We start from the raw sequence: 23,698 nt of genomic DNA on the forward strand, positions 1-23,698 counted from the left end.
ATTCCTCTGTTTTTGCCTCTTTCTAGCCTATCTTTGTCTGCCTCTTGCCTCCCTCCCCTTTTATTTTTTGACATGCATAGTTGTTTGGCTGCTAACGGACCCTAGAAGCATCGAGTACATAACACTTTAGGATTAGGATTTGTGAATTGGAGAGACTGTAATGATTTAATTTTTCCCCTTCTGTCTGCAGTTGCATAGGTGACCTCCCTGATAAGTACCAGGCAGAAGTAATTTGAGACCTGCATGAGAGGTCTGTTGCATTCTCATTAATTGATTTCTTCAATAACTGCTGAATGCTAGCGAAAGGGGGAGGACGGACAGCCAGGGAGGAATAGCAGTGAGGTTGACTAGCAAAAGATTTGACCTAGTTTTTTCAGTCTGCATGGCTCTGCAGACAGAATCAGTTATAAATCTGCCTCTTTAGAAGAGCTTTTATTTATTTATTTTTGTTTCCTGCATGAACAGCTGCATGTGTTTTGAATGTTCAAATTTGGTGGGCTAAAATGTAAAATTTTGTCATCATGGTATAGTGTCATGGAAATGTGTATGTATGGTGAGGAATTCTGCTGTATTGCTATGGGCAGGGCAGAAAGCAGAAAACCCTATTGTTCTCTTTTCTGTGTATTTGATATTACACACTTGTTTTTTTACCCAGCCTGCAATATTACTAAGTGTGTGAAATACAATCACTTTTCACTTTATGCAGGTTGTGTTGTGATGTTCCTGTGCACACAAAGCTAAACAAGGCTGAAAGACCTTTTAAAAAAGTTTTTGGTAACATCTCTAAGCTAGTATTTTTCCCTTCTTATTTCTATTTATATCAGGTGGTCCTGGCCTTTGCTTTGTTTGCTTGTTTATTTTTCTTTCTTTACTTAGCAGTGAAGGACCAGGGATTAGTGCTAAATACTGTAACAGCATGGGGATTCATGACAGGCTGCAGACTAGTGCTTTGACCTTCCAGATACTCTGGGTAAACGTTACAACAGACATCTGAAGGGGGATATTTAGTTGTTGAGTAGGTGTGTGTATAAAGTTTGTCTTCTGATGTTTGATCATAGAGTTTTCTTTCTAGAGCCATTCGTTAACTGAAGCATGGGGCTTTTTTGTTGACCAGCAGGGCTTTTACCTGTTCTGCATTCTTTAATAACTGGTTTTGTTATTGAGCCACTTGCATCTGCTACTGAAAAACCCTACCCAACTGAAAGCCAGGGAACAGACTTCTGCTCCTGCAGCTGCTCTGAAATGTAGCTGAAACTGTACTGGGAGGTTGCATAAAACCCATCCTCGTTGGTTACACCCTGGCTTCCTACCCTCCCTAGCCTGAGGCTCTCGACTGTGCCTTGGGCAGTGGTGCTGGAGCATACCTTCGTGCAGCTTTGCAGTTTCTTGCTGTTTGCTCTTGATCACTGCTCTCTTACAGCACTGGCTATGCCTCCAGTGTTCGTTCTTGCCAGCTGGAGAGGCTCTTGAAGAGTTTCCAGCTTTCAGTCAGCAAGGAGGGGGGGCTGCAGAGATGGTGCTTCGCCCAGGGGAGGTTTTGTAGGCTTCATGTGAACTCCTCCGAGGTTCTCTTTCTCTTTAGCTGCCCTGTATGTGTCAGTCAACAATATTCACATGCTTTAGGCCTGCAAAAGGGTAGCTTCTGCATGCTGCTAACCTTGGTCTAACAGCATTCCCCAGCCTTCCTTCTTCCATTCCTCTTTGGTTTTGCAGGTGGTTCTTTCTAAAGCTCAGAAGATATCCCTGTAGGTAGAAGCTGATCTTGCAGTGGAGTAAGTTCATCACTATTTCCTCTTCTAAAGTAAAATTTGTGATTATGCCATAGTTCTGTGTATTCTGAAGACTTTTACTTTTCTTTGTGTTCCTGGCTGTAGGTGTGGAGGCAGTGGTCATACTCTTTGGGAGCCAGGCTGTGTCAGTAACATTTCTCTAGAGGACAATGTCTGACATGCATGTCAAGAAAGTGACTGTCAGCCCAGGAGCTGAAAGGAGGTGCTTGCTCACAGGAGCTGCTCTGAGTATCCTTCTGAGGCATTATGTCTGCTGGCCTGACATTTCCAGTCCCACTCGAAGTGAGCTATGATCTTGGGCTGTGATACTTCCTTATGTATCCAGGATATAGATGTCATGTCTAATTTGTTCTCAAGGGAAGGCAGGGCTTGATCTGTAATTCTGTGTAACATTGGTAATTATCAAGCACTCTCAATGATTGCAAAGCCTTGCCACAGTTCAGACTGTGCAGATACTTAACTGATGTGCATGCTGAATGTTTTGGATTGTATGCAACAGGGAAGTGCAAGGCTCTTAGCAGCACACTGGCTAAATGCATATGTTGGGATATAGACACTTGTGTTTGCCTGGGCAAACAAGCTGTATGGAGTCTTCAAAATGAGTCCTGCAGTGATTCCTGCGTAGGTGTTTCCCCACACTGTTTCATCCCTTCCTTTCTACCTTCTCTTGCCAAGCATACAGCACTCCATGCTTCAAGTGCAGCAATATTACACATGTCTAATCTCTAACCCAGCTGGGTGAGAGACTGGCTGTTGCTTCCATTTGAGTTGGCAGGCCAGCATACTAGATACCATACTAAATAGCTCCTGTGCCTTTTCTGCCGAGCTATCTCATAATTCTCCATGCGCACCAGAATGCTCAGTTTACTGCGGTACCCAGAGCAATTTGACAAGCTCTAAAGACCTGTGGAAGAGGTGATCCCCAACAAGGCAGTGTGCTTGTGTCTTTTAAGTTCTGCTGGATGGGTTTTGGTGGTTGGGCTAGGTTAGCCTGTGCCTTCAGGAGTATCCACATTGCTGCTTTACTGAAGCCGCACCCCTCTCATTGCCTGGTCACAGCTTTTTTCAAAGGCAGAATATTTTTCCTTCTGACTTTTTACTTATACTCCTAAATAAGAGTTACTTGACCAATCTTAAGAATCATGTTTCTTCCCACTTAAAAAATAAAACTCATGGTCTACAGTTGTGTAAAAATTGTCCATAATGACATGATTATAACTCATATGGGTTCCCAGTTTTGGTTATTAGTTTCTGGCTTTATATTCTAATAGAAGGTACTAAACCAATTGAGTTCAGGGTCCAGTTCCTCTGTAATGTGGTGGTACGGTCACGGTGTGTGGAAGCTGCTTTTATCCCAAGCAGCATGAGCTGTGGTGTATTTAAAAACAAATAAGCAAGACAATTCCAATGATCCCAAGGAGATTAAAAGGCATATAGCACCCCTAAACAGAAATACAATGAGTAAAAATACTTGCCACTTTTAAATCTTTAACTGTTATTTTGCAAGTATTTTGTGACCTGCCAGGGTGGATAAGTGCTCTGCCTGGTTTTCAGCACTGGGAGTTTGTCTCCTTTTTTTTCAGACTGTAATAGAAAAGGAGACACCCCATGTGTTACCATATCAGCATCACTTATTGGTGCCATGTAATAGCAATCACTCAGGGACAATGTTACAGTGTCAGGCTCCTTCAAATACCCACCTGCCCACATCTTTGTGGTTTTTTTTTTGCTAAACTCTCTGTTGGTAGAGGTGGGCAGTTATATACCCATTCTAGGAGGGAGTCACATTTCAGTCAGTTGTCCTTTATGGGATTATTTGAAGTTGGAGTGTGTAAATTGCTGACAAAAATCTTGTAATGAGCTAAATGAAAATAGGATTGTAACAGTCTTCTTTGTGTTTTGATGTACAAAATACACTTGGTTATGGATCCAAGCTGTAAATGGTTCACAAATACCCAAGATAGGAGATTAGTTCTTTTCTTCTGTTTGACGCATGCTGCAGCATTTTCAGTTGCTCACAAAACTGGTGTGCCAGCATTGTTTCATGCAGTGAGCTCCCATGGCTGGCTGGTAGCTGTGTGTGCAGCTCACCAATGTGTCATGCCACAAGGCTTCCTTCCCTATCTGCTGTCTCTGGCTGCAGCACCCCAGGGAGTCATTTCCAAAGTGGCATTTGGGTGATCTGCTAGCAAATCCTATTATTTGTTAATAGGATTTGTTCTTGCACTGCTTTGTCCAATCCCTAATTGTTTACCATGCATTAGGAGTACAATGAGATGCCTGTCAGCTGTGTTATGAGCATTTTGTGTGCAAAACTCATTGTTTGCCTGTGATGGTGGAGTTTGCTTTGGGAAAGCCTCAGTATGGAAGGCAGAAAACAAAGGGTCCGCATTTCAAACACAGGCACTGGTTTCCCTGGCTTCCCAATAGACAGTGGAGCACTTGGAGGGTCAGAATTAATCTGGAGGGCTGTGGGCTCTGTGCTTGTGGATGCAGAGCCGCAGCTGCTTTCCAGATTGTGTCTCTGCCTTTCCAAAAGAGTGACCTGCTGAGGTGGCAATCAAACAGGAAAGCATTAAGAAAACTCAGAAATAACCTGAAATAGAATAGAAAGACAAAGATGAAAAATGTACAGGAAAGCTTGGGAGCTAGTGAGAACTAGTTGCTTTTTTTTGTTGTTGCTGAATGTTTTGACCCGTCAGAATGGTATTTAGTGATCATACAATACAGGTAGAAACTAATTCTCAGAAGGGGTCTGGCTGAGCTGGTTTTCAAGGTTTCAGGTGTGAGCATTCATATAGGTATTTTTACAAATATTGCGCTGAAACACTTCTTTCAGAAAAAGTAATTAATAATAATTATTTTGAATTATGGGTATCCTAATGTGCTTTTTTTAAAATTCCTTTTCTCAGAATAGAATATTTTTAAGAAATACCAAAGTCAGATTTCCGAAGCAGAATCTTCGAGTGTGGACCTGCGATGGCTTAACTTGAGCTTCTAGAGTTCACATGAAGGTTTGGTTTCGTCTCAGTTTAGTGATGCTGTGCTGATGGAGTGAATTGAACCAGGTCACTGATCCAGCTGAAAACTCAATGCTTTTCTGGGGAGATGGGCAGGGATAGTCTTCAATTTCTCAAAGCCGTAATCTGCTGCTTCTGTGGCTACAGTCAAGGTGGTGGAGTGGGACAACTTTGGAGGAGGAAGCCTGAGTGCTTCAGGTAGCTGCCCCTGCTCAGGGTGCTGGCCCAGGCAGGTGGGGTCAGCTTGGGGAAGCCTGCCCTGTCCTAATTGGATCCAGCTGGAAACTCCAGCTGTGAATTTGAACAGTCCTTACCTCTTTAAGTAAACTCAATTTAAGGATAAAATAGGCAAAACAATTTATTGTGTAGTTTGGGTGCACACTTGTCCAGAAATAGGTTTCCTGAATATCTATATGTATCTGTTAGCTTTTTGTATTGGAAACTAATTAGAAATAAACTGAGGAATTAGATTTTTGTACTAGTTGGGAACAGGGCTTTGTTCTGAATTTATGCGAAGCATCAGGAAAGAAATAAGGCTCTAATTCTTCTAGTTGAGTAGTCAGACAATAGGCTGAAGTTTGTGTATACACACATATATACACAAGTGTATAAATATCTATGCCATTACCTATGCTGTATGTATATATATGTGTTTGTTTCTGTACACATATATACACGCACTCGCACACATAAAAAACCCCATGAATGAACACCATTGTGTTCATCTGACTAATACCTGCCAGCTAGGATGAAAATTGGTTCATCTTGAGAAGTTCCCTCAGAAGGTTAGACTATTTTGTGTCCTAGCTCTTGGAATGAAAGCTTAACCTCCAAGTCAAACCAACCATCCCTATTTCAACTGCTTACAGAAATACAACCATCCTACTGTGAGGGATCCATACCTGTTCCCTCTTCAAAGGGAACAGCTTTCACCAGAATAAAGATGTAGTGTGAGCTTTCATCTCAGAGCAGGAAAGCTTCTGAAACATATCCTATCTCCTGATGGTAGGGAGAAATAGGATTTGCACCAAAGGTCCAAAGGGAGTTTGGGCCAAACTCCCAAAAGGACAAAGCAGCAGCTTACAAATATTTAAATATTTAAATATTTTGTGGTGTGTGCTTTTCTTTCAGGACTTGAAGTTTTTGCCTCTCCCAGACAGAGTGATGACAATGTTCGGGAATAGAGCATGCTTATAAATTGTGCAGGCAGGCAGGGTCATTTGCTCAAACACAAATACATACTTGTAGCAGATGGGCAAAGATTTGGGCATTGCCAGTCATGCAGCACCTGCCTTTGCTCAGGGACTGGTTGCAGAACCCATGGAGGAGGGCAGCAGGGTGGGTTCCTTGAGCTAGACAAGCACTGAAAGATTTTAAAGACTTAAATTATTTTTTTAATGTTCCATTGAATGTAAAGCATCTTCTGTCTTCTCTGTTTTCAAAAAAATGCATGTTAACTTGGTGTAACTAACTAAACTCCTGTTCTAGGTGAACAATATAATTTCTCAATATTTCAGACACCTTTTAATAGTTTTCGGGAGGGCATTGCTGAACTGTTCAGTTCTGTTTTATGACTTGCTACAGTCCTTTGTCATAATATCAGATGGGCTGGTTGTTGTTAAGAGTATCACTAGGAATTTTTAACTACATCCTTCATTATTTTGCTTCCTGGTAATAAATAGATCAGATTAAGGAAAATAAATTAGAATATAAGAGGACATTGATGAGACAAGCTATCGCTTAATGACCAGGCTAAGAACTACCATGGAGGAACCTGGGGAAGTAGTGTTGGCTTTCTAGTGGGCAGAGTTATGTTATTAATCAAAATTATTACTGAGGCTTTTACTTCTCTAGACAGTTGTTCTGAGCTACTTAGCGGCTTCTGGATCATGTCCAAGTGTCAGGTAACTGCAGCTTCTTTTTGCATCTTGGAAGCAGCCTTAGTGGATGGAGGAGAGCTGCATTAAGAGTGTGTGTACGTGCCCAGAGGTTCATGGATAATACACCTTGGTTGTGGCTTTAAAGTAGACACAAATATTGCTCACAAATTTTTTATTTTTATTTTTTTTCTCATATATTGAAAATGTAACCAAAGGAAAAGATTAAGTAATGCTGCAGGGTCTGGTGGGTTAGAACAGAGTCATTGTATTAGTGTGACCTATTGTGACTTAAAAATTAAATTGTTGATCTTCCCTTTCTATCTATGCTTTCTTCCTGCTCTTATTCTCAGTACGACATTTAATCTCATTTGAGCCATGTGTCTTTTCATATGTAGATGTTTTATGGCTGGCTCTTAGCTTTGGTTGTCCCATACTTGGGGAAGTAAAGGCATATATCAGCTCTGTGATACATCCACCATTTCAGGAAGTGGTGGACAGAAGTAGGAGACAGGACTGGCACAGAAAGGATGCACTGGGATTGACTGTTCATTTTTACCCAGTGCAAGAAGTAAAGGCCAGAAATTAAACTGGTGAGTGACAAGTTCAAAACAAAGGAAGATTGTTGTCTTCATACAGTCTGAGCTTACATGGGAGCTCTGCCACGGAGCGTTGAAAGTTTGCATGGGCTCAGTGAGTTAGTAGTGCAGCTTTGGAGGGAGGAGCAGCTCTTTGGGGACTGCTGCATGCAAAGATGCCTTTTTTGGTCTAGAAAGTCCCTAAGCCGCAGCTTTTTTAAAAGTTGGGAGAATATTTTTATCTCCACTGACCTTTAGCAGTGTGCTAGAATTTTGGAGACCTGAATTTTACTACTGACCCAGACTCGCGTATGCTGATTTTACTGAATGCAAAAAATGAGTGATACCTTCAGCATTGTAGCATCCATACTTTCTACAGCCTTGATGATGCTGGTGGAGGGCAGCTGAGAGGAGGCACTGTGTGTGAAAAGTGGGGGTGACTAGAGTGCATCTTCCCTTCCATTCCCTTCTCCCTCTGCCTCATCTGCACTTGGAAAGTCACAGAGTGACTAAACTCTTTATTTTTAGACATTACAAAGAAAGAAAGCATTAGACAGCTGGCTGCAAAAATACTTATTTGTGACCTTTCTCTACATTTGTACAATTCTTGTTGCTATTCTGGAGAAAGCTTGCAGTTCCTCCCCACTTCAGCTCTTCGGTCTTACAGAGTTTCAGGAGAAACTGAAATGCTTATAACTTTATGCATGCATAGAATCATAGAATTTTTTAGGTTGGAAAAGACATTTAAGGCCATCAAATCCAATTATTAACCTAGCGCTGCCAAGGCCGCCACTAAACCACATCCCTAAGCACCACATCTACATGTCTTTTAAATACCTCAGGGATGGTGACTTCACCACATTCCTGGGCAGCCTGTTCCAATGATTGATAACTCTTTTGGTGGAGAAATTTTTCTTACCTAATCTAAACCTTCCCTGGTGCAACTTGAGGCTGTTTCCTCTTGTCCTATTGCTTGTTACTTGGGAGAAGAGACTGACATCCATCTGCCTACCACCTCCTTTCACATAGTTGTAGAGAGTGATAAGGTCTCCTCTGAGCCGCCTCCTCTCCAGGCTAAACAGCCCCAGTTCGTTCAGCTGCTCCTCAGAAGACTTGTGCTCCAGATGCTTCACCAGTTTCATTGCTCTTCTCTGGGCATGCTCCAGCACCTCCATGTCTTTCTAGTAGTGAGGGGCCCAAAACTGAACACGGTATTCAAGGTGTGGCCTTGTCAGTGCCGAGTACAGGGGGACAATCACTGCCCTTGTCCTGCTGGCCACACTGTTTTGGATACAAGCCAGGATGCTGTTGGCATTCTTGGCCACCTGGGCACACTGCTGGCTCGTGTTCAGCCAGCTGTCAATCAGCACCCCCAGGTCCTTTTTGTTCAGGCAACTTTCCAGCCGCTCTTCCCCAAGCCTGTAGCGTTGTGTGGGGCTGGTGTGACCCAAGTGCAGGACCCAGCACTTCTCCTTGTTGAACCTCATACAGTTGTCCTTGGCCTATTGGTCCAGCCTGTCCAGATCCCTCTGCAGAGCCTTCCTGCTCTCAAGCAGATCAACACTCCCACCCAGCTTGGTGTTGTCTGCAAACTGACTGAGGGTGCACTCGATGCCCTTGTCGAGATCATTGATAAAGATATTAAACAGAACTGGCCCCAGTGCTGAGCCCTGGGGAACACCACCTGTGACCAGCCACCAACTGGATTTAACTCCATTCACCACCACTCTTTGGGCTTGGCTTTTCAGCCGTTTTTTTACCCAGTGAATCGTATACCTGTCCAAGCCATGAGCAGCCAGTTTCTCCAGGAGAATACTGTGTGAGATGGTGTAAAAGGCTTTACAAAGGCCCAGGTAGACAATATCAACAGCCTTTCCCTCATCCACTAAGCAGGTCACTTTGTCATAGGGAACAACAAAAAAAAAAATTTGCTTCAATGTTTGGAAAACAGCTACTTCTGTTTGTAAGCATCTGGCCTTGCTTTTGTCCCATTTTATAGTAACATACTATCTGGACAAGCAACTGGAGCACTGTTAGTAGGCGCTGTGCTGGGGTATTCCCATGCTGATGGCTGAACACCGTCTGCTCCAGTCAGTCCAGTTATGAACTAAAGTACAGCTTGAGAAAGACTTTTCCCTAACCTTTCCACTTGTGAGAGGAAGGATTAAGTAGGTTTTACGGATTCAGTGAGGTGAAAGGGTTTAGCAGTATGTATGAACAGGAGCTGGAATTGGGGCCATCATCAGTGGGGTTTGGCCTGCAGCTTGTGATGGGAGCTAGCAGGTGTGCAAATGTAGTTTAAGCTATACAGATGTTATTGGTCATGTCTTTTGTGATTGGAGCAAAATCTTAGGAAAAAGGGGGTAATTTAGATCTTGCATAATGGGGAGATGTGAGTTTTAGTTGGGTATGTTCAGTCAAAATTAAAAAAAAGGCAGGACAATATGAATGTGAGAAATCCAGCTGCAAAAAAGAAACAGTTTTACAGTAATTGAATGATATGGGTCAGTCATATCAATCATGTTTCTTAAGAGTAACTCTGTAGGACAAAGCATTTCATAATACAGCTGTTGAGTGATGAGGATAATTTGTTTTATTTACTTAAAATGGTGTGTATTAGCACTGCCCTAACCAGTAAGTTTGCAAGCTGAAATACAGCTATTACATCCTTTTTTTTTTAATCACAGCTACCTTTCACACACTGTTGAGTAAAGTAAAACTTTCTATTTATGTGAAAGTATTCTTGGGTGGAAGCCCTTGAGTCCCTTATTGCCCCCAACCATATTTCTGTGACCAAATTATCTTCACTAAAGCTGATCTGTATAAAACCATTTTTCACTTGCATAGCATCCAAAATGTGAAAAACCACTTTATGCTGAATGCTGTTTTGCTAGGACAATGTGCTGAATTTATAGGGCACTTTGTTTCCCAGCTGAAAAACTACTAAAACCTTTTTGAAGGTGAAGCATTACTCTTGCAAGCAGAGATGGAGCAGTTTTATACAGCTAGCATGTTTGTATCAGTACTCCAATTGCATCAAGTGTTACAGGTGTAGTTTAATCTACCTTTTATATCCATCTTTGATATATTAAAGAAAAGAATATTTTCTGTCAAAGCAGAAAGATGCATGGGAGTGGTTTTACAGGGGTTGTGGCAGTACTTGAGTACTAGCGACTGGTATTTCAGGGGGGTATCTGGCCAATGAAGGAAGCTGGATAGAGCCCACACATAGTGATGCATCAGCTTCCGCCACCACTGGGTTCTAGAGCTCTGCCCATGTCAGATGGTAGCAAGTACCTGCACTCAGTGAAGTACTGGATTTTGCTTCCTTATTTTAGATGAGCAGTTTCTCATTCCACACCATTAGTTCCAGCAGCTCTCAGCAGCACGGCAGGCTGTTGCCAGCCATGCTCCCTGAGGTCCAAGTATTGCAATAGATGCGTTTTCTACTGCTAGTTTGATTTACTGTGTACTTTTGAGTTTTTTACAAGGTGTGAGCGATGCCCTTTGTTAGGAAGGATTTCAGATAACTTGGTTCTGTGTTTAAGAAGTAGAAGGACATTGATGATCAATGTGTGGATTGGTAGGGTGTTTTTTGGTTCATTGGTTTGTTAAAGCCTTTTTATGAAACTTAGAATACTTTGAAGCAATGCTGAGGTCAAAAATATGTTTGCTTGTTGGAAAGGTTTCTCAGCTCAAAACATTAACAAGAAGCTTTCAAAACCTTGGGGGGAAAAAAGCAACCCACCCCCAAAGTACTGATTTTACAGCATTTTTTTTCCCACTCTGCTGAGTGTAAAAGCTGTCTAATAATTTGAGCCAAAGAAAGATGAAACCTCACTAATTCAGTAAGCTGAATTCTCTCACAAGCTGCTTATCTTTTATATTTTAGTAACATATGTGGGTTCCACGGTATAGTGCTTAGCTTGTATGATTTCATGAGAGGTATGGGATAATGATGGTGGTGTGGAAATAATGGCTAATGCATCTCTAAAAAGAAAAGAAGGAAAAGCATCGAACCTCTCAGATGAAAGGTGGATGCATATGTGTGCTTTTCTGAAGTCATTTTGGGAGGTTTGGGAATAGGTCCCCCTGAAAGGGTTGGCTCTGAGCTCTCCTGCATGTTGTCCTCTGAGGCAGTAGGTGTGATGCTTAGCAGCAGAAGGCTCTTGCTGACATGAAGTTGTGCGCTGGGCTTCTTACTTGGGCAGTCAGGTTCTTATCTTTGGAAAGGTTTCATTGCAGGAGCTGTGACCCACTTTCCAGCACACCCAACAAATTTCAGTGAAATTAACTCACCTGGATGAGGTTAACTGGGTTAAGACCCCTGCCTGTGCTCAGACATTGTATCCTTCTCTTCTGTAGCAGAAGGTGTTGGGAAACATAGAGCCAAAATCAGTGCGGGGATAGGTATACTGAAGTGACTACCCCACTTATCTACTGAATTTGTCTTAGGACTATTAAGATTTTTCTGCTTTTTTTTTTTATAAGTAATACAAGTAACTTCTGAATTAAGTAGGTCAGCTATACAAAAATAGTAAAACAAATTCAGCAATTGTTTTTGTGTGTTGTGGCAGTAAATCTGTTGAGCATCTGCTTAGAAACAGGCCTCTTCTTTCACTCATCCTTGTAGTTAGAGCAAATTTAGATTGTTTCTGTTTAAAACCAGCAAGCAGTGTCCAACAAGTTAGACAATTGTAATCATAAATCCCTGGAACAATCTGTGTTTAGAGAGCATAAAGTAGATGAGCTGAGAAAATTTGTTCTGCATCAACCTTTCAAAAAAAGCCAAACTCTTCAAAACAGATTGGGCTCCTCTTTAGCATAGTGAGGAACTTTTGCTGGTTGTAACTGCCTTCTCTGATATTTGTAAATATACTGATAAAAACCCGAGATTTGACAGACATATTTAATTTGCAGGAATAGCTTGATAGCTTGCTTGGTGGTGTTTGTGTGTGGGTTTTTTTGTTATGGAGCTTACAGTTAGCTGGTGCTAGCAACATGAGCAGTCTTTTATGTAAGCACCACTTGAACTATGTGCCCAAGTTCAGAACTATGCCATACAGACATGCTGTATGTATGTAATCAGAGCATACCACTTAGTTCAAACTAGAGTTCATTATACTTGGGAGATGACTCAAAGATACTCTGCAACTTTACATTCACTGTAGTTTTCTCAAATATCTCAATGTAGATGCACCCTCACTCAGCACAGGAAGGGGGAGATTAAAACTCTCACCATGCGCTGGCAAGCAATTAACTCAAATGTCTTTGTGGACATTAAAGGCTAAAGCAAAAAAATGTATATTCTCAGTATTCATGAGGACTATGTAGCCACGGTTCTGCCTGATGGCTTCATGAAATTTTTATCTGTTGGCACAGATCATGTAGGAGCAGTCTCCAGGGTGATTTAATATAGATGCTTTGTGCCAGGCTGGTGTACTTTCTCAGATGTTGGTCGGGGGATGGATGGGCTCCTTAAGTTTGGGCTGTAATAAGAGGCCCTTAGTCCTGTATGTCGGTCTATAATATGACCTACTTTTGATAAATGAAAGACGAAAGGGAATGGTTCAAGCTGTGATCAACAAACTTTTTTTTTAAAAGAAAAGGTGTGAAATGTGTACTAGCTCAGTTTTTCTCTCTTGCACTGATGAAAATTTGCAAGTTGGCTTCCATGTTGAAGTTGGCTACAAAATAAAGTTGTTTGTGGGGGAGGAAGCTTTCTGTACTTGAAACATGTTAAAGGAAAAAAGTATTTCAAATTTGTGGGAAGTTTTAACAGAGCCTGTTAGCCATTAAAATGTGTTACACCCAGGTAGGAAAAGTCATTGCTTTAACAAGACTTGGAAGGAACAAGAAGGTTAATTCAAAACTAAGAAATGACAGTAATAGGGAAGAAACTTAAATTTATTCAGTCTTCGCTTGCAATCCTGAGAAGAGGTTTCGAGGTCAAGTAGTAGACAGGTCGCTTGTCTCAGTGCACACAGTTTGAAAGTTTTAAATTAAAAATTTAACAGATTTCAAAAGCCTTGACATACAACAACATTTAAAACACATTGCATGTGAATGGCAGGTCAGCTTATTAAGTCTGATAGAGGAAGTCCATACACTTTTTAAAAAATAAAAATCTAAGCTTATTTTGTTGGCAATTATATGTAGGTTTGGGACATGGTAAGACTACTTGCAGCTCCATACCTCATGATGGTGACTTGTTTTAGGTACGCCAGTTTTAAATGCAGAAATGTTAAACATCCTTTTTCATCTACATCAAAGAACCTTGTCTTGATTTAGGTTCTCTTGAATGAATAATCTTGTCCTTGTACTTTTGTAAAAATAGTTGGATTTGAGTTCAGTAGCTTTTGTTGCAGATTATATTAGGACAGTATAGTAAACAATTATCCTCCCACAGTGGGATGGGGTGAGGGGGATCTATAGCATACTTCTTTGTTCATTCAGTCTTATTGCTTCCCGTTCCTGGGACCCTTTCTTATCAGCTCATGGGGTTTGAGTTTGAGAGAGGGGAGAGAGTTGTGGGCTTGAAGTTTTTTTGTTTGTGGTTTCTTTGGTTTTTTTGTTTTGGTTTGGGTTTTTTTTGTCTTTCTTTTGTTTATTTACCTCAGTAAAATGGAGAAAGGTTTACAGGTTTTAGTTTTTGGATTCTTGCTGTCATGTTCTGGAGAGAATTTTGGTGAAATGAAGTGAGTTTCTAAATAAAGCAGAAACATTTGACAAATAAGCATTGCAAAGTAGTACAATTTTATCACTTCAAAGGGCATGGGAAGGAATCCAAACCTGCCTTGAACTGGTTAACATGTGTCACTTGCCAGCTAACATGGATTATTTTAAGACTGAGATTTCTCAAATTGAAGGTTTAGAACAAGCCATTGAGTATTTTCTTTATATCACCCTATACGTTAAAAAAAAAAAAAGTGCAGCATATTTAATTACATGAGGCAAATATTCATTAGCCCTGTTAGCTTAATCATTTTTTTTGAGGCAGGTTCTTCTGGCCCTGTTTGGAAAGCCTTAATTCTTGCAGACTTTTTGGGCTGTTTAAAATCCCTGTAATCCCTATTTACATGTTGTGGGTTCTGTGGTGATTTAAGCATCTTCAAAGCTGCCGGGAAGCTGTCAAACATGGATTGGCTAAAGGGCAGCCACTGTGGTCAGCTCAGAAATGGCAGATGACTTGCTGGTATGGAAACACTGCGTTCACATGCTATAGGAGTACCCTACAGACATATTTCCAATGCCCCAGATGACTAAAGAGTTGCTATATATTAGTTTCTGGCTGGATTCAGGGCAAAGATTACAGGTCACAAGTAGGGCTGTTTGACTTGTAGTGAAATCCAGAGAATCACAGGCAAAAAAGGATCCTTTTAACTTCTTTCTTCCTCCACGTGATATTTTAAAATAAGATATTTGTTTAATGCAGACTTTGCTAGTGCTAATGAACATCAGCCTCCAAGGATTATGAGGGTCAACACTAACATTTCTGGTTTATTCTGAGATTAAAATGACATAAATTGGCAAGATGATAAGCAGTAAACTAAAATGGTTACATCATAATTAATTAGTAAGGTTCAAATAGCCAGTAAAGGAGAACAGAAAGACTTCTATGAGTCAGTGGGGGCATTTTCCCTACTGTTCTATTAGAGCTTATTTTCTCAGTGATGCTGCAGTTATTTTCTGTTGATGTGCCCAGGATGGTTTATGCTCATTGTGGATCTGACCTGTTCATCGTATTTCTAAAGAGAAACTTTCGTTGGGTGTGGAGTGCTCAGGCAGTGGAATGAGCATATTTTTAAGCTGTAATTTTATGAATGTGAGGATCTGGACATCTCGTGTGGAGTGATGGGAATGGCTTCTGAAGAGAATGTGGATTTAGGGGTTCATTTTTCCCAGAGTCGTTGGCCGGGTGGGATCCTTGGTGCCCACTGTGATCACTGCAAAGAGCAAGTGGTGCCTAACTGGTATTTACCTTCCTCCACAAGGGCAAAGCTAATTTTCAGTTGGGTGATTGTTGTTTTTTTTCCTATTCTCCTTTTTCTGCTTATTCATCAATTGTAATAGTGGCTGTCTTTGTCTAGCTGGCATTTGTTATAGTCCAAGTGGGAAACCCAAAATGGTACTTGCTCTTGTTCAAATTTACATACTTATGGTGAAATGGTGCTTCTTTTTATGCTGTAGGAGAGGTGAGGGCTCATTTTGCAAAGGGTTTCTTGACTCCTTTGTAGAGGAAAAATTGATCTCTAGGTTTGAGGTGGAGTTTAAGGCCTTGCTATTGCTGTTGTAAAAGATCAATTTGAGAAAAAGAGATAGGATCCAAAATGCAAACAAGCATCTGCCTTCAGGGGTATAGGACACTCAGAAATGCTTGTCATGTTCAGGCAGACGGTGCAGTATTTATGAACCTGCAAAGGCTGAGTGCTTTCTATTCCAGTGTTCTGTCATTACCCACACTGTCTGAACTGGCTGGCTATGGGCTTTTTGGTTCATTTGGGTTTTTTTGTAAGTGTGGTTGTAGACTGAAGGAGGAAGCTGCTTTTAAAAAGGTACCTGAATTCTGCGTTTAATTTCCTTATTTATGTTGGTCTTTCATTTCTAGACCCAGAATATATGCGGCTGCGTTCAGCAAAAAATACTTGTCCTTTAATTTCTGTGTAAATGAATACCAGCTTTCAATTTAGCTATACTGGAATCCATTGAAAAAGAGATATTGGTATGACATTTGTTCAGATTTACATGTTTTAAAGAGAAAACTGGCAATATACTCAATTCTGCTTTCCTTACTCTTTCATAATAGTTCTTTCCTCTTAATTGCAGTACCTTATGTAATAAATAGTCCCATGGGTTTTAGTAAGACTGTTTAGGGAATTGAATACCACAGCGTTAGCAGAAATGGAAAAAATGAATAGTGCTTAAAAGAAGTGCAACATTTGGCAAAATGCTCATACTTATAGTTTGTACATGTATCAAACACTAATTCTGTTTTTGTTTACTGATGAATCTATTTAAATTGTTACAGAAAACTATTGGAGAGAATTATGTTAATAATGCTTTTCGTGGCACCTGGTGTTGTATTTGGGTTTCTGTTGATTAAATTCTATTTAAACCTTGAAAAACATTTTTTAAACTGCAAAGTATAGCTTGAATCCGTTAAGTTTTTGTATGAAAAGAAAAAAAGATATCTTAACTTTTACCAATTCCACCAAAGGGAATCACTTGTGTGCACACTTGAATTGGTGGTCAGACCTGCTCATTATTGCAGGCATATAAAATGTTTCTGTCAAAATTGCTTTACAATCTCTGGAAGGGATTTTTTTTAAAGCTTTTTTTTTTTTTTTTTTTTTTTTTTTTTCCCAAAGTGGAGAAATACCACAAGAGCGTATCAGGAGACAGACCTTTGTGGTTCAGTTTGGGGATTTTTTTAGCTTTCCCTGTTCCTACCTTGCTGACGTAGAAGGTCATCCTGTGTCTTGCAGCCATTTACCCTCTACATGTCCTTACTGTGCTTTGCTGTCCTTGTGGATGAACTCTGGTTCAGGTCACATACCCATTTTTCCTGTGCTTGTGAAAAACATAAGAGGAAAGGAAGACGAATAAATATTCCTGTTTAGAAAATACAAAGTTGAAGCAGAAAATGTATTTCATTTTAGATAATGGATATAACATCAATATTACAATTTTCTTATTAAAATTTAGACAAACACTGTATGTGTGAATTGTCCTGGATTTTTCTCGGCTGTTCATTAGCAAGACATGCCATTTTAAGAATGGCATTTAAGCAAACCCAGCTGGTTTGCTTAGATTTATATGAAGATCAGCTCAGCATGAAGCTTGGAATTGCTTCTTGTGGATTTTTTTCTAACTGGGACTTTTTAATCTGCTTTTGACTTTACCATGTATTTTTTTTCTTTTACATTAGCATGTTTAGAGAACTGATTTTCTATTGGATTTATATCATGGCTATCACATTCCTTCACTCAGCAGCGCAAGAAAAGCAAAACAGGAGTTGAAAGTTGTATATATGTAAAAAACCCCTGAAAAACCACAAAAAACCACCCCCCCCCCCAAACAAACAGAAAAACCACACCCTTCAAACAAAAAAACCCCAAATCAAATCTTATCTCAGAGGAGACTGACTTTGCAAGTGCCCAGAAAATCCATCTGAAACAATTTTTATTTTTGTGTTTATTTAATGAATGTTTCTTGATTTTGCTGCTTATGGTGAAGGCTGAGCTTGGGTTTCTCCATGAACGCATGAAGCTGATGAAGATGTCTTTCATTTCTATTTGTTTTTATTCCACCTACGGTACTCCTCTGCCCTGTCTCTACTTAGAAGTGTTTACTTGCAGGACTTTATAAAATTAGCTTGAATGCTGACAGACATCCCCTTTACCATCTCTCTTAGGCTTCATTCTTGTCTGGGTCTATTGCTTTCTCTTCCAGAAATTGTTTGAACTTCTTGAAGACTGGAATTTTTCTGTGTTTTCCAGGTTTTTGGTACAAACAGGGACATAGATGCATTCTCAGCTCCTCCATTACACGGCTAGAAGTGTTTTACAACTCCTTAGAATTAAAAAGTAAATTTCTGACATCAAATTCCATCAGCATTTTGTTAGCTTTTTCAGCTACCTTTTGGTTATCAGCTAACAGCAGTGTCTGGCACTGGTTTGGTTATGCCTGTGTTGAACTAAAGACAATTCTTGCTTCTTTTGTCACTTCATACTTCAAGTTATATACAAGTTTCCAGTGTAGCTTAGATCAGTGTGTTAAAGTGTATTTGCATATAAAATGTACAGAGCTTACATGCTTCTGTTTCATGAGGGTTAAAATGGACTGCTTTCTTCTCAAGCTCAGCAGTGAAAATGGTACTGTCAGAGCTCTTAATCCTAAAGCAGGGAATTGATATGTGATGCAGTGCATCGATTTGGTTGATGTTATGGAGCTAGCAGTATGGTTACAATCTGCAGCCAATCCAGATTGCAACCAAACTTTTACAGCGTACAGTAGGTTTTTTTTCCTCTCATAACATACAAGTTTCAAATAGCGACTTCACTGATACACAGCATGTCTTTGTACATATGGCTTCCCACCCTCCTTGCAAGTAGTTAGTAGGCATATATTGATTTCAGGCTATAGAATTGGCTTTCATGTGGGAATGTTATAAATAATTTTTCCTTGAAAAACCAAGGAAAACAAGTTAATCTGGTATCACCCATTTTCCTTTACCAAATGCTATTGCTGTAACCACTGTAACATTACTTAGCATTAATTCTCTTTAATCAGCTGAGCTGTCTTAAACTTAGCAGGGACAGCAGTTGTAGCTCAAAACAGTGCTTAAAATGGGGCTTGTATGTGGATGTGAATTCCATGATTTTTAAGAGTTTGTGGTCATTCAGCTGGATAAACATGGAACTACTTCTTTACTGAGTGTGTTCGTTTTGGTCCCTGCTGGCAAATAAAGTCTTAGGAAATTGAAGTCTTTTAGATGAAATCAAGAGTTACATAGTTCAAAATGGCAGAAGTTCTTACTGTTCATATATGAATGTGATTCCTATACAGACTTTGTAGCTTTTGTGGGGTTTCCAGAGTTGGACTCATAGTTACAAATAATTTAGTTTTTAATAAGTGGAATGGTGATCTTTGAGTGTATGTAATATAAGCTATGTAATTCATCTCTAAAATGTATCGGGGACACCCAGTTTGTAAACTGGTTGAACTTACAGATTGGTCTTTGGATCTGTGACAGCTTTGTATTTTAGCAGAAGAGTTTGAAGGAAAAGCAAAGTCTTTGAGGCATATCTCAATACTGTTTGAACTTTATGGTTTAGAAAATTGTATTAACTGGGCAGCTTAAGTGCTTGCTGCCTTTAAGAACTTTTTTAGTTTCCACTGCAAAATGAGTCCTGAGGCAGTAGCTACCCTGGAAACTGATTTATGAAAAAGGCTCTGTTTGGAGGAGAATATTACGTGCTCCTCATCTCTGCAAGCTGCCCTGCTCTTTTCATTGGTTGGTGCTTTTCTAGGAGGCATTCCTCATGCTTTTGTTCTATCCTTTTTTTTCACAACATGAAAGAAAATCCTCAGTTTTATGTGCTCCACATGGAGTTCCTTTCATCCTTCAAAGTGATGTTACTTATTTTGCAATGTAATCGCCTGTATGAGCTTGCTTTTGAGCTGTAAGGCTAAGTGTTGCTTTTGTTGGCAGGGTTATAATGTTTGCACATTTACCACATGTCATTGATTGATAACAGCAATGAAGTAAATAACTGAAGCATTTCACTCGGTTGTTTGTTTTTTTTTTGTTCTTCTGTTTCTCACAGGTTCATTGCTAAACCATGTGCCTTAGGCCTTAAAGTCCAAGCCAACGGACCACAGAAAGCTCAACCTAATGCTATCCTGGAAAAAGTTTTCACAGCTATTACAAAGGTAGAGTATTTAAATAAAATACTTACCTTATAAAGTGGGATATGGCACTGTAAACTATGTCTGAACAAAACAAAGCTAACCACTAAATGCAGTGTTCCTTTTTTACAGCTAAAATCAGAATATGCAAATGCCAAGGTTGTCATTGATATGCCAACTTGAGCAGTTGTCCATCCCTTCATGACATCTCCTGTAAGCTTTTAATAAAAAAAAGTTGTAACAGAAATACATTATAGGTGCCATATGGCCACCTACTTTTTGGCTTCTTACCTTTTAGAAATTTCCACAAAATTGTCTTTTTTTTTTAAAAAAGAGGTGAACTGTGAGCCAGTAACATTGGCCTTCCTGTGTTTTCCATGGAACTTCAAAGCCATTCCTAGGGGAACTGCCTGAGCACATTGAGCACAGGGCATTGCTGACTTGCTGGTGTCCCAGCTGTTTCAACTGTGGTGAACATCCTTTGAAACTGGGGGCAGAGCTAGAAACGTTGAGGAGAATTGACTGAATAATATTCTGCCTGCAGATTTTTTTTACACAAGTCTCTCCCTCACCACTTATGTCTCTGTCTTTACAGCTCTCACTGTATGACAACTGAACTAAATCTCTATGTCATCCTGTCCATGCTTTTGAAGTATCCTGAACTTTTCCCATGCAGTGGGCAGTGAACAGGTGTCTTTTAGTGTCTCCTGAAGAATTTGGTGGTTAGCCACTTCGTAGTGGAAAGGCCTGTGGAGGCCTGAGGGACAAAATTGGGTTCAGTGTCAGGGACAGTGAAATATGCCATGGATCTGTTTTGCTTGTGTGTCCAGCCCTCTCTTGAGATCACCATGGCACTCTGGTTTCTGTCCTGTTTTCAGGGAGGGTATCTCATGTACCTTACTTCTAAAAGTTGCAGCACATGTGCTGTCACCCAGACTCAGCTGGAGAAAGAATGGGATGGGTTTTTTTCAATTTTTTCTTGCAGAATTTTCTAGCCTGACACAGGGCCCGAGTGTGTGAAGTGATCTAACTCCTGCCTGTGAGTCATGGTAGGAGCTGGCACGCACAGCTCCCAGCGCCCAGTGCATGGAGACAAGTGCAAAGAGCTCCAAAGGAAAGCATTTACTTTCCTGCAAGAGTTTGGTAGGGCTGTACGGTAGCTGCTCTCAAAGAAACTGTCCGATTTAGCCAGCCACCTTTTTGGAGTCACATGCAGCAGTTCTCTTAGTCAAAATCCCAAGAGCTGCAGAGCTGCTTCAATCATTTGATTTTTCTAAAGTTACAGAGAATGGCTTTTCTTAATCTTGCACTGAAAAACTCATGGCTACTTTGGTCGACTAAAAAAAAATTTTTAATCTCCTGCAACACGTAAAGAAGTCTTTATTGTGGCAGCTCCTTCTGTCTCATTCAGTGTATATAACTGCCTTGCGGAAATAAAGCTAAAGCTCTAGAAAACAGATTGTCCAAGAGATTTTTCTGTTTCTTTAAAAAAGAATGAGATCAGGAGAAATATATAAATAGTCCTCACGCAGTACTGTATGTGTCGAATTGCTGCATGATTGGAAATGTGGTCTGTACTGCTCTTCTCCATATAGTAGTAAAATTAAAGACGGACTCATTTTCTTTTGCCTTACCTCTGCACTGGTTTGCAGCAGCTCTACAGAATAAGAGTTCCACACTCACTGCTTTCGAGAATAATTCTGTGTAGCTAATCTTGCAGAAAAAAAATTCTCTGTCCCTGTTGTCAAGGTGATTTTCCTTTTGAAGTTGTCACTTTGTTTAATGACCTCATTTTTTAACATTAACATGCACAAGGATGTGATCTATCTTCTTTCCATGTCAGTCAAACAACCTTTACTACTGCAACAGTTGATAGGACAAAGATCTTGATGCAGGACAATGGAACAGGCATAGCCTGTGGCAGGCAGGGGAGTGCTTGTAAGCCCCGCTACTTGAGAAATGCATGGATTTTATTCCAGCTGATCACCACTTTCCAAGTTTCAAGCAAATTTTCATCCCATTGTTCCCTTCAAGTTTCTTATTATTAATAACGTGCATGCAATATTACCATATATGTCTTTCTAGATTAATAATAGTTACTATAAACATATTTTGATGTTGATCTGCCAGCAGAGACTTCTGTGAAAGTAATTTTATTTCCATATATCCACGTGTCTGACAAGTAGCCTCTAAGAAATCGAGAGGCAATTACAGGGTTTCTAAATTTAAAACGGAGTTACTGCAGTTGGGCACAGAAAGAATTTTTATCCTTCTCTGTTCTGTAGCATCCAGATGAAAAGAGGCTGGAGGGCCTCTCCAAGCAGCTGGACTGGGATGTACGCAGCATTCAACGCTGGTTTCGACAAAGGCGCAACCAGGAAAAGCCCAGCACTCTTACGAAGTTCTGTGAGAGCATGTAAGGATGTGCATTCTGTTCTTGAGCCTGTGTCATCATCAATTTTCTCCTTTGTTCTTCATGGGTATTTTTGTAGATGGGTAGAAAATTATACAAATTGGTAGAATATAACTTCTTGAATAAGAAAATCTCCTTTCTCCTGAAGGAGTCAATTTATACTTTTTGTGTACTTTGAATAGTGAAAAGCTTTCAGAAATCAGATGGTTGTGATTCTATAATGTCGGGGTGCCAACCTGATCCTTTGAGACAAGTTGCCTTGTGTTAGGGTGGGAATCTGTCTTTACAGCATAACCTTTAGCTATACAACCTGACAGAGATCTGAGACACAGGAAAAAAAATAAAAGCCAATTGGATTGCTAAACCATTTCTTTGTTTTTTCTCATCCCAGGCTTATCCCCCTTACTAGCCCTTTTCCTTGGGTGTACTGAACTGAGGAGCTAAAGGCTCCTGTGCTTTCTTTAGGAAATTATTTTTCACCTGCCAGGGTTTACTTCTAAGCAATCTATCCCAGCACCCAGCTGCTCTTCTAACTGGTTATCTACATAAAGGTCGTTTGTCTAATTAGACTCCATTGTTTTTAGTATGTGAGCTACATTTCCATGCTAGCTGGATATAACATATTAATCTGCATTGAAAGAGCATGGAAAATTACATCTACTTAAAATATTTACATGTTTTTCTTAAAGGAGGACTAATAGACATTGAATTCATAATAAAACAGAAAGTAACTAGTTTATTTGAAAGACTCATTAATTCCAAGTTTCAGCCCTCTAGCACTGCTTGATGATGTTCCTTTGATGTGGAAGGTCATGCATTTAAGGCAGATTTTAGACGCTCCAAATCAAGGGACTTGGCAAATATTGCTGAGGCCATAAACAAGTATTGGTTTTATTATACACTATTGGTCAAGTGCTTGTGCTGTTGCTGGGTTAAAATTCTAGTTAGAGTTTTTGTTGGTGGGAAAGTGTTAGGTAGAAATGTCAGCAGAAATAGAGGAAGCCTATTTAAGTTAGAAAGCAAATTGTAGTTAATCTTATTTTCCAAGTTTTGGTTTTGTTTTTAATTATTCCTTACAATTCTTAAATTGCTTCTTTAAGAAATTGCAAGTAAAGAAATCACAAAAACACTGCAGACCAGCCAGAGAGAGAGGGGAGTGTGTGTACCCACACAAAAAACCCAGCTTGTGGAATGTATTGTCATATCGTTCATGCAGATTTCTTAAATGTATTTCATACTTTTTCCTTTTGTACATTTCCTAAGTATTTTCCTTAACTTTATTTTTTTGTGGAGACATACAGAAATGTTCATAATACAGTCCTGAATACATAATGTATTAAGACATTTTTTTTCTAAAGCCAAACCACAGATGAAATACTTTCAGCTAAGGACTGAGTAGGAGAGAAATTAGAAGAGTTATTGTTAAGAATATTGACTCTAGCTCAGAGAATGAGAGGCCTTTTTTTTATTTTAGAAGAAGAAAGATAAATTGTCTAAAGGTGATTGCCCTTTAATAAACAGGAACTTAACTTGTCAGAATGTTTTATGTCCTTTACCTGGTATTTACAGCTAAAATCCACCCTTCTTAATATTAGTAAAGCCAGGTAGA

The 23,698-nt window shown here is 39.9% G+C and overlaps 1 protein-coding gene across 1 annotated transcript in view; it reads left to right on the forward strand.

Annotated features, from left to right (window-relative positions):
- Window positions 1-23,698, forward strand: part of CERS6 (ceramide synthase 6) — a 124,355-nt gene that overhangs the window by 20,357 nt on the left and 80,300 nt on the right. The window contains exons 2-3 of the mRNA XM_040605016.1: window positions 19,595-19,700; window positions 21,962-22,092. Coding sequence (XP_040460950.1) covers window positions 19,595-19,700; window positions 21,962-22,092 — 237 coding nt within the window. The remainder of the gene's footprint in view (window positions 1-19,594; window positions 19,701-21,961; window positions 22,093-23,698) is intronic.

Source organism: Falco naumanni, chromosome 8 (assembly GCF_017639655.2).
Source record: "Falco naumanni isolate bFalNau1 chromosome 8, bFalNau1.pat, whole genome shotgun sequence".
Taxonomy (NCBI): Eukaryota; Metazoa; Chordata; class Aves; order Falconiformes; family Falconidae; genus Falco; species Falco naumanni.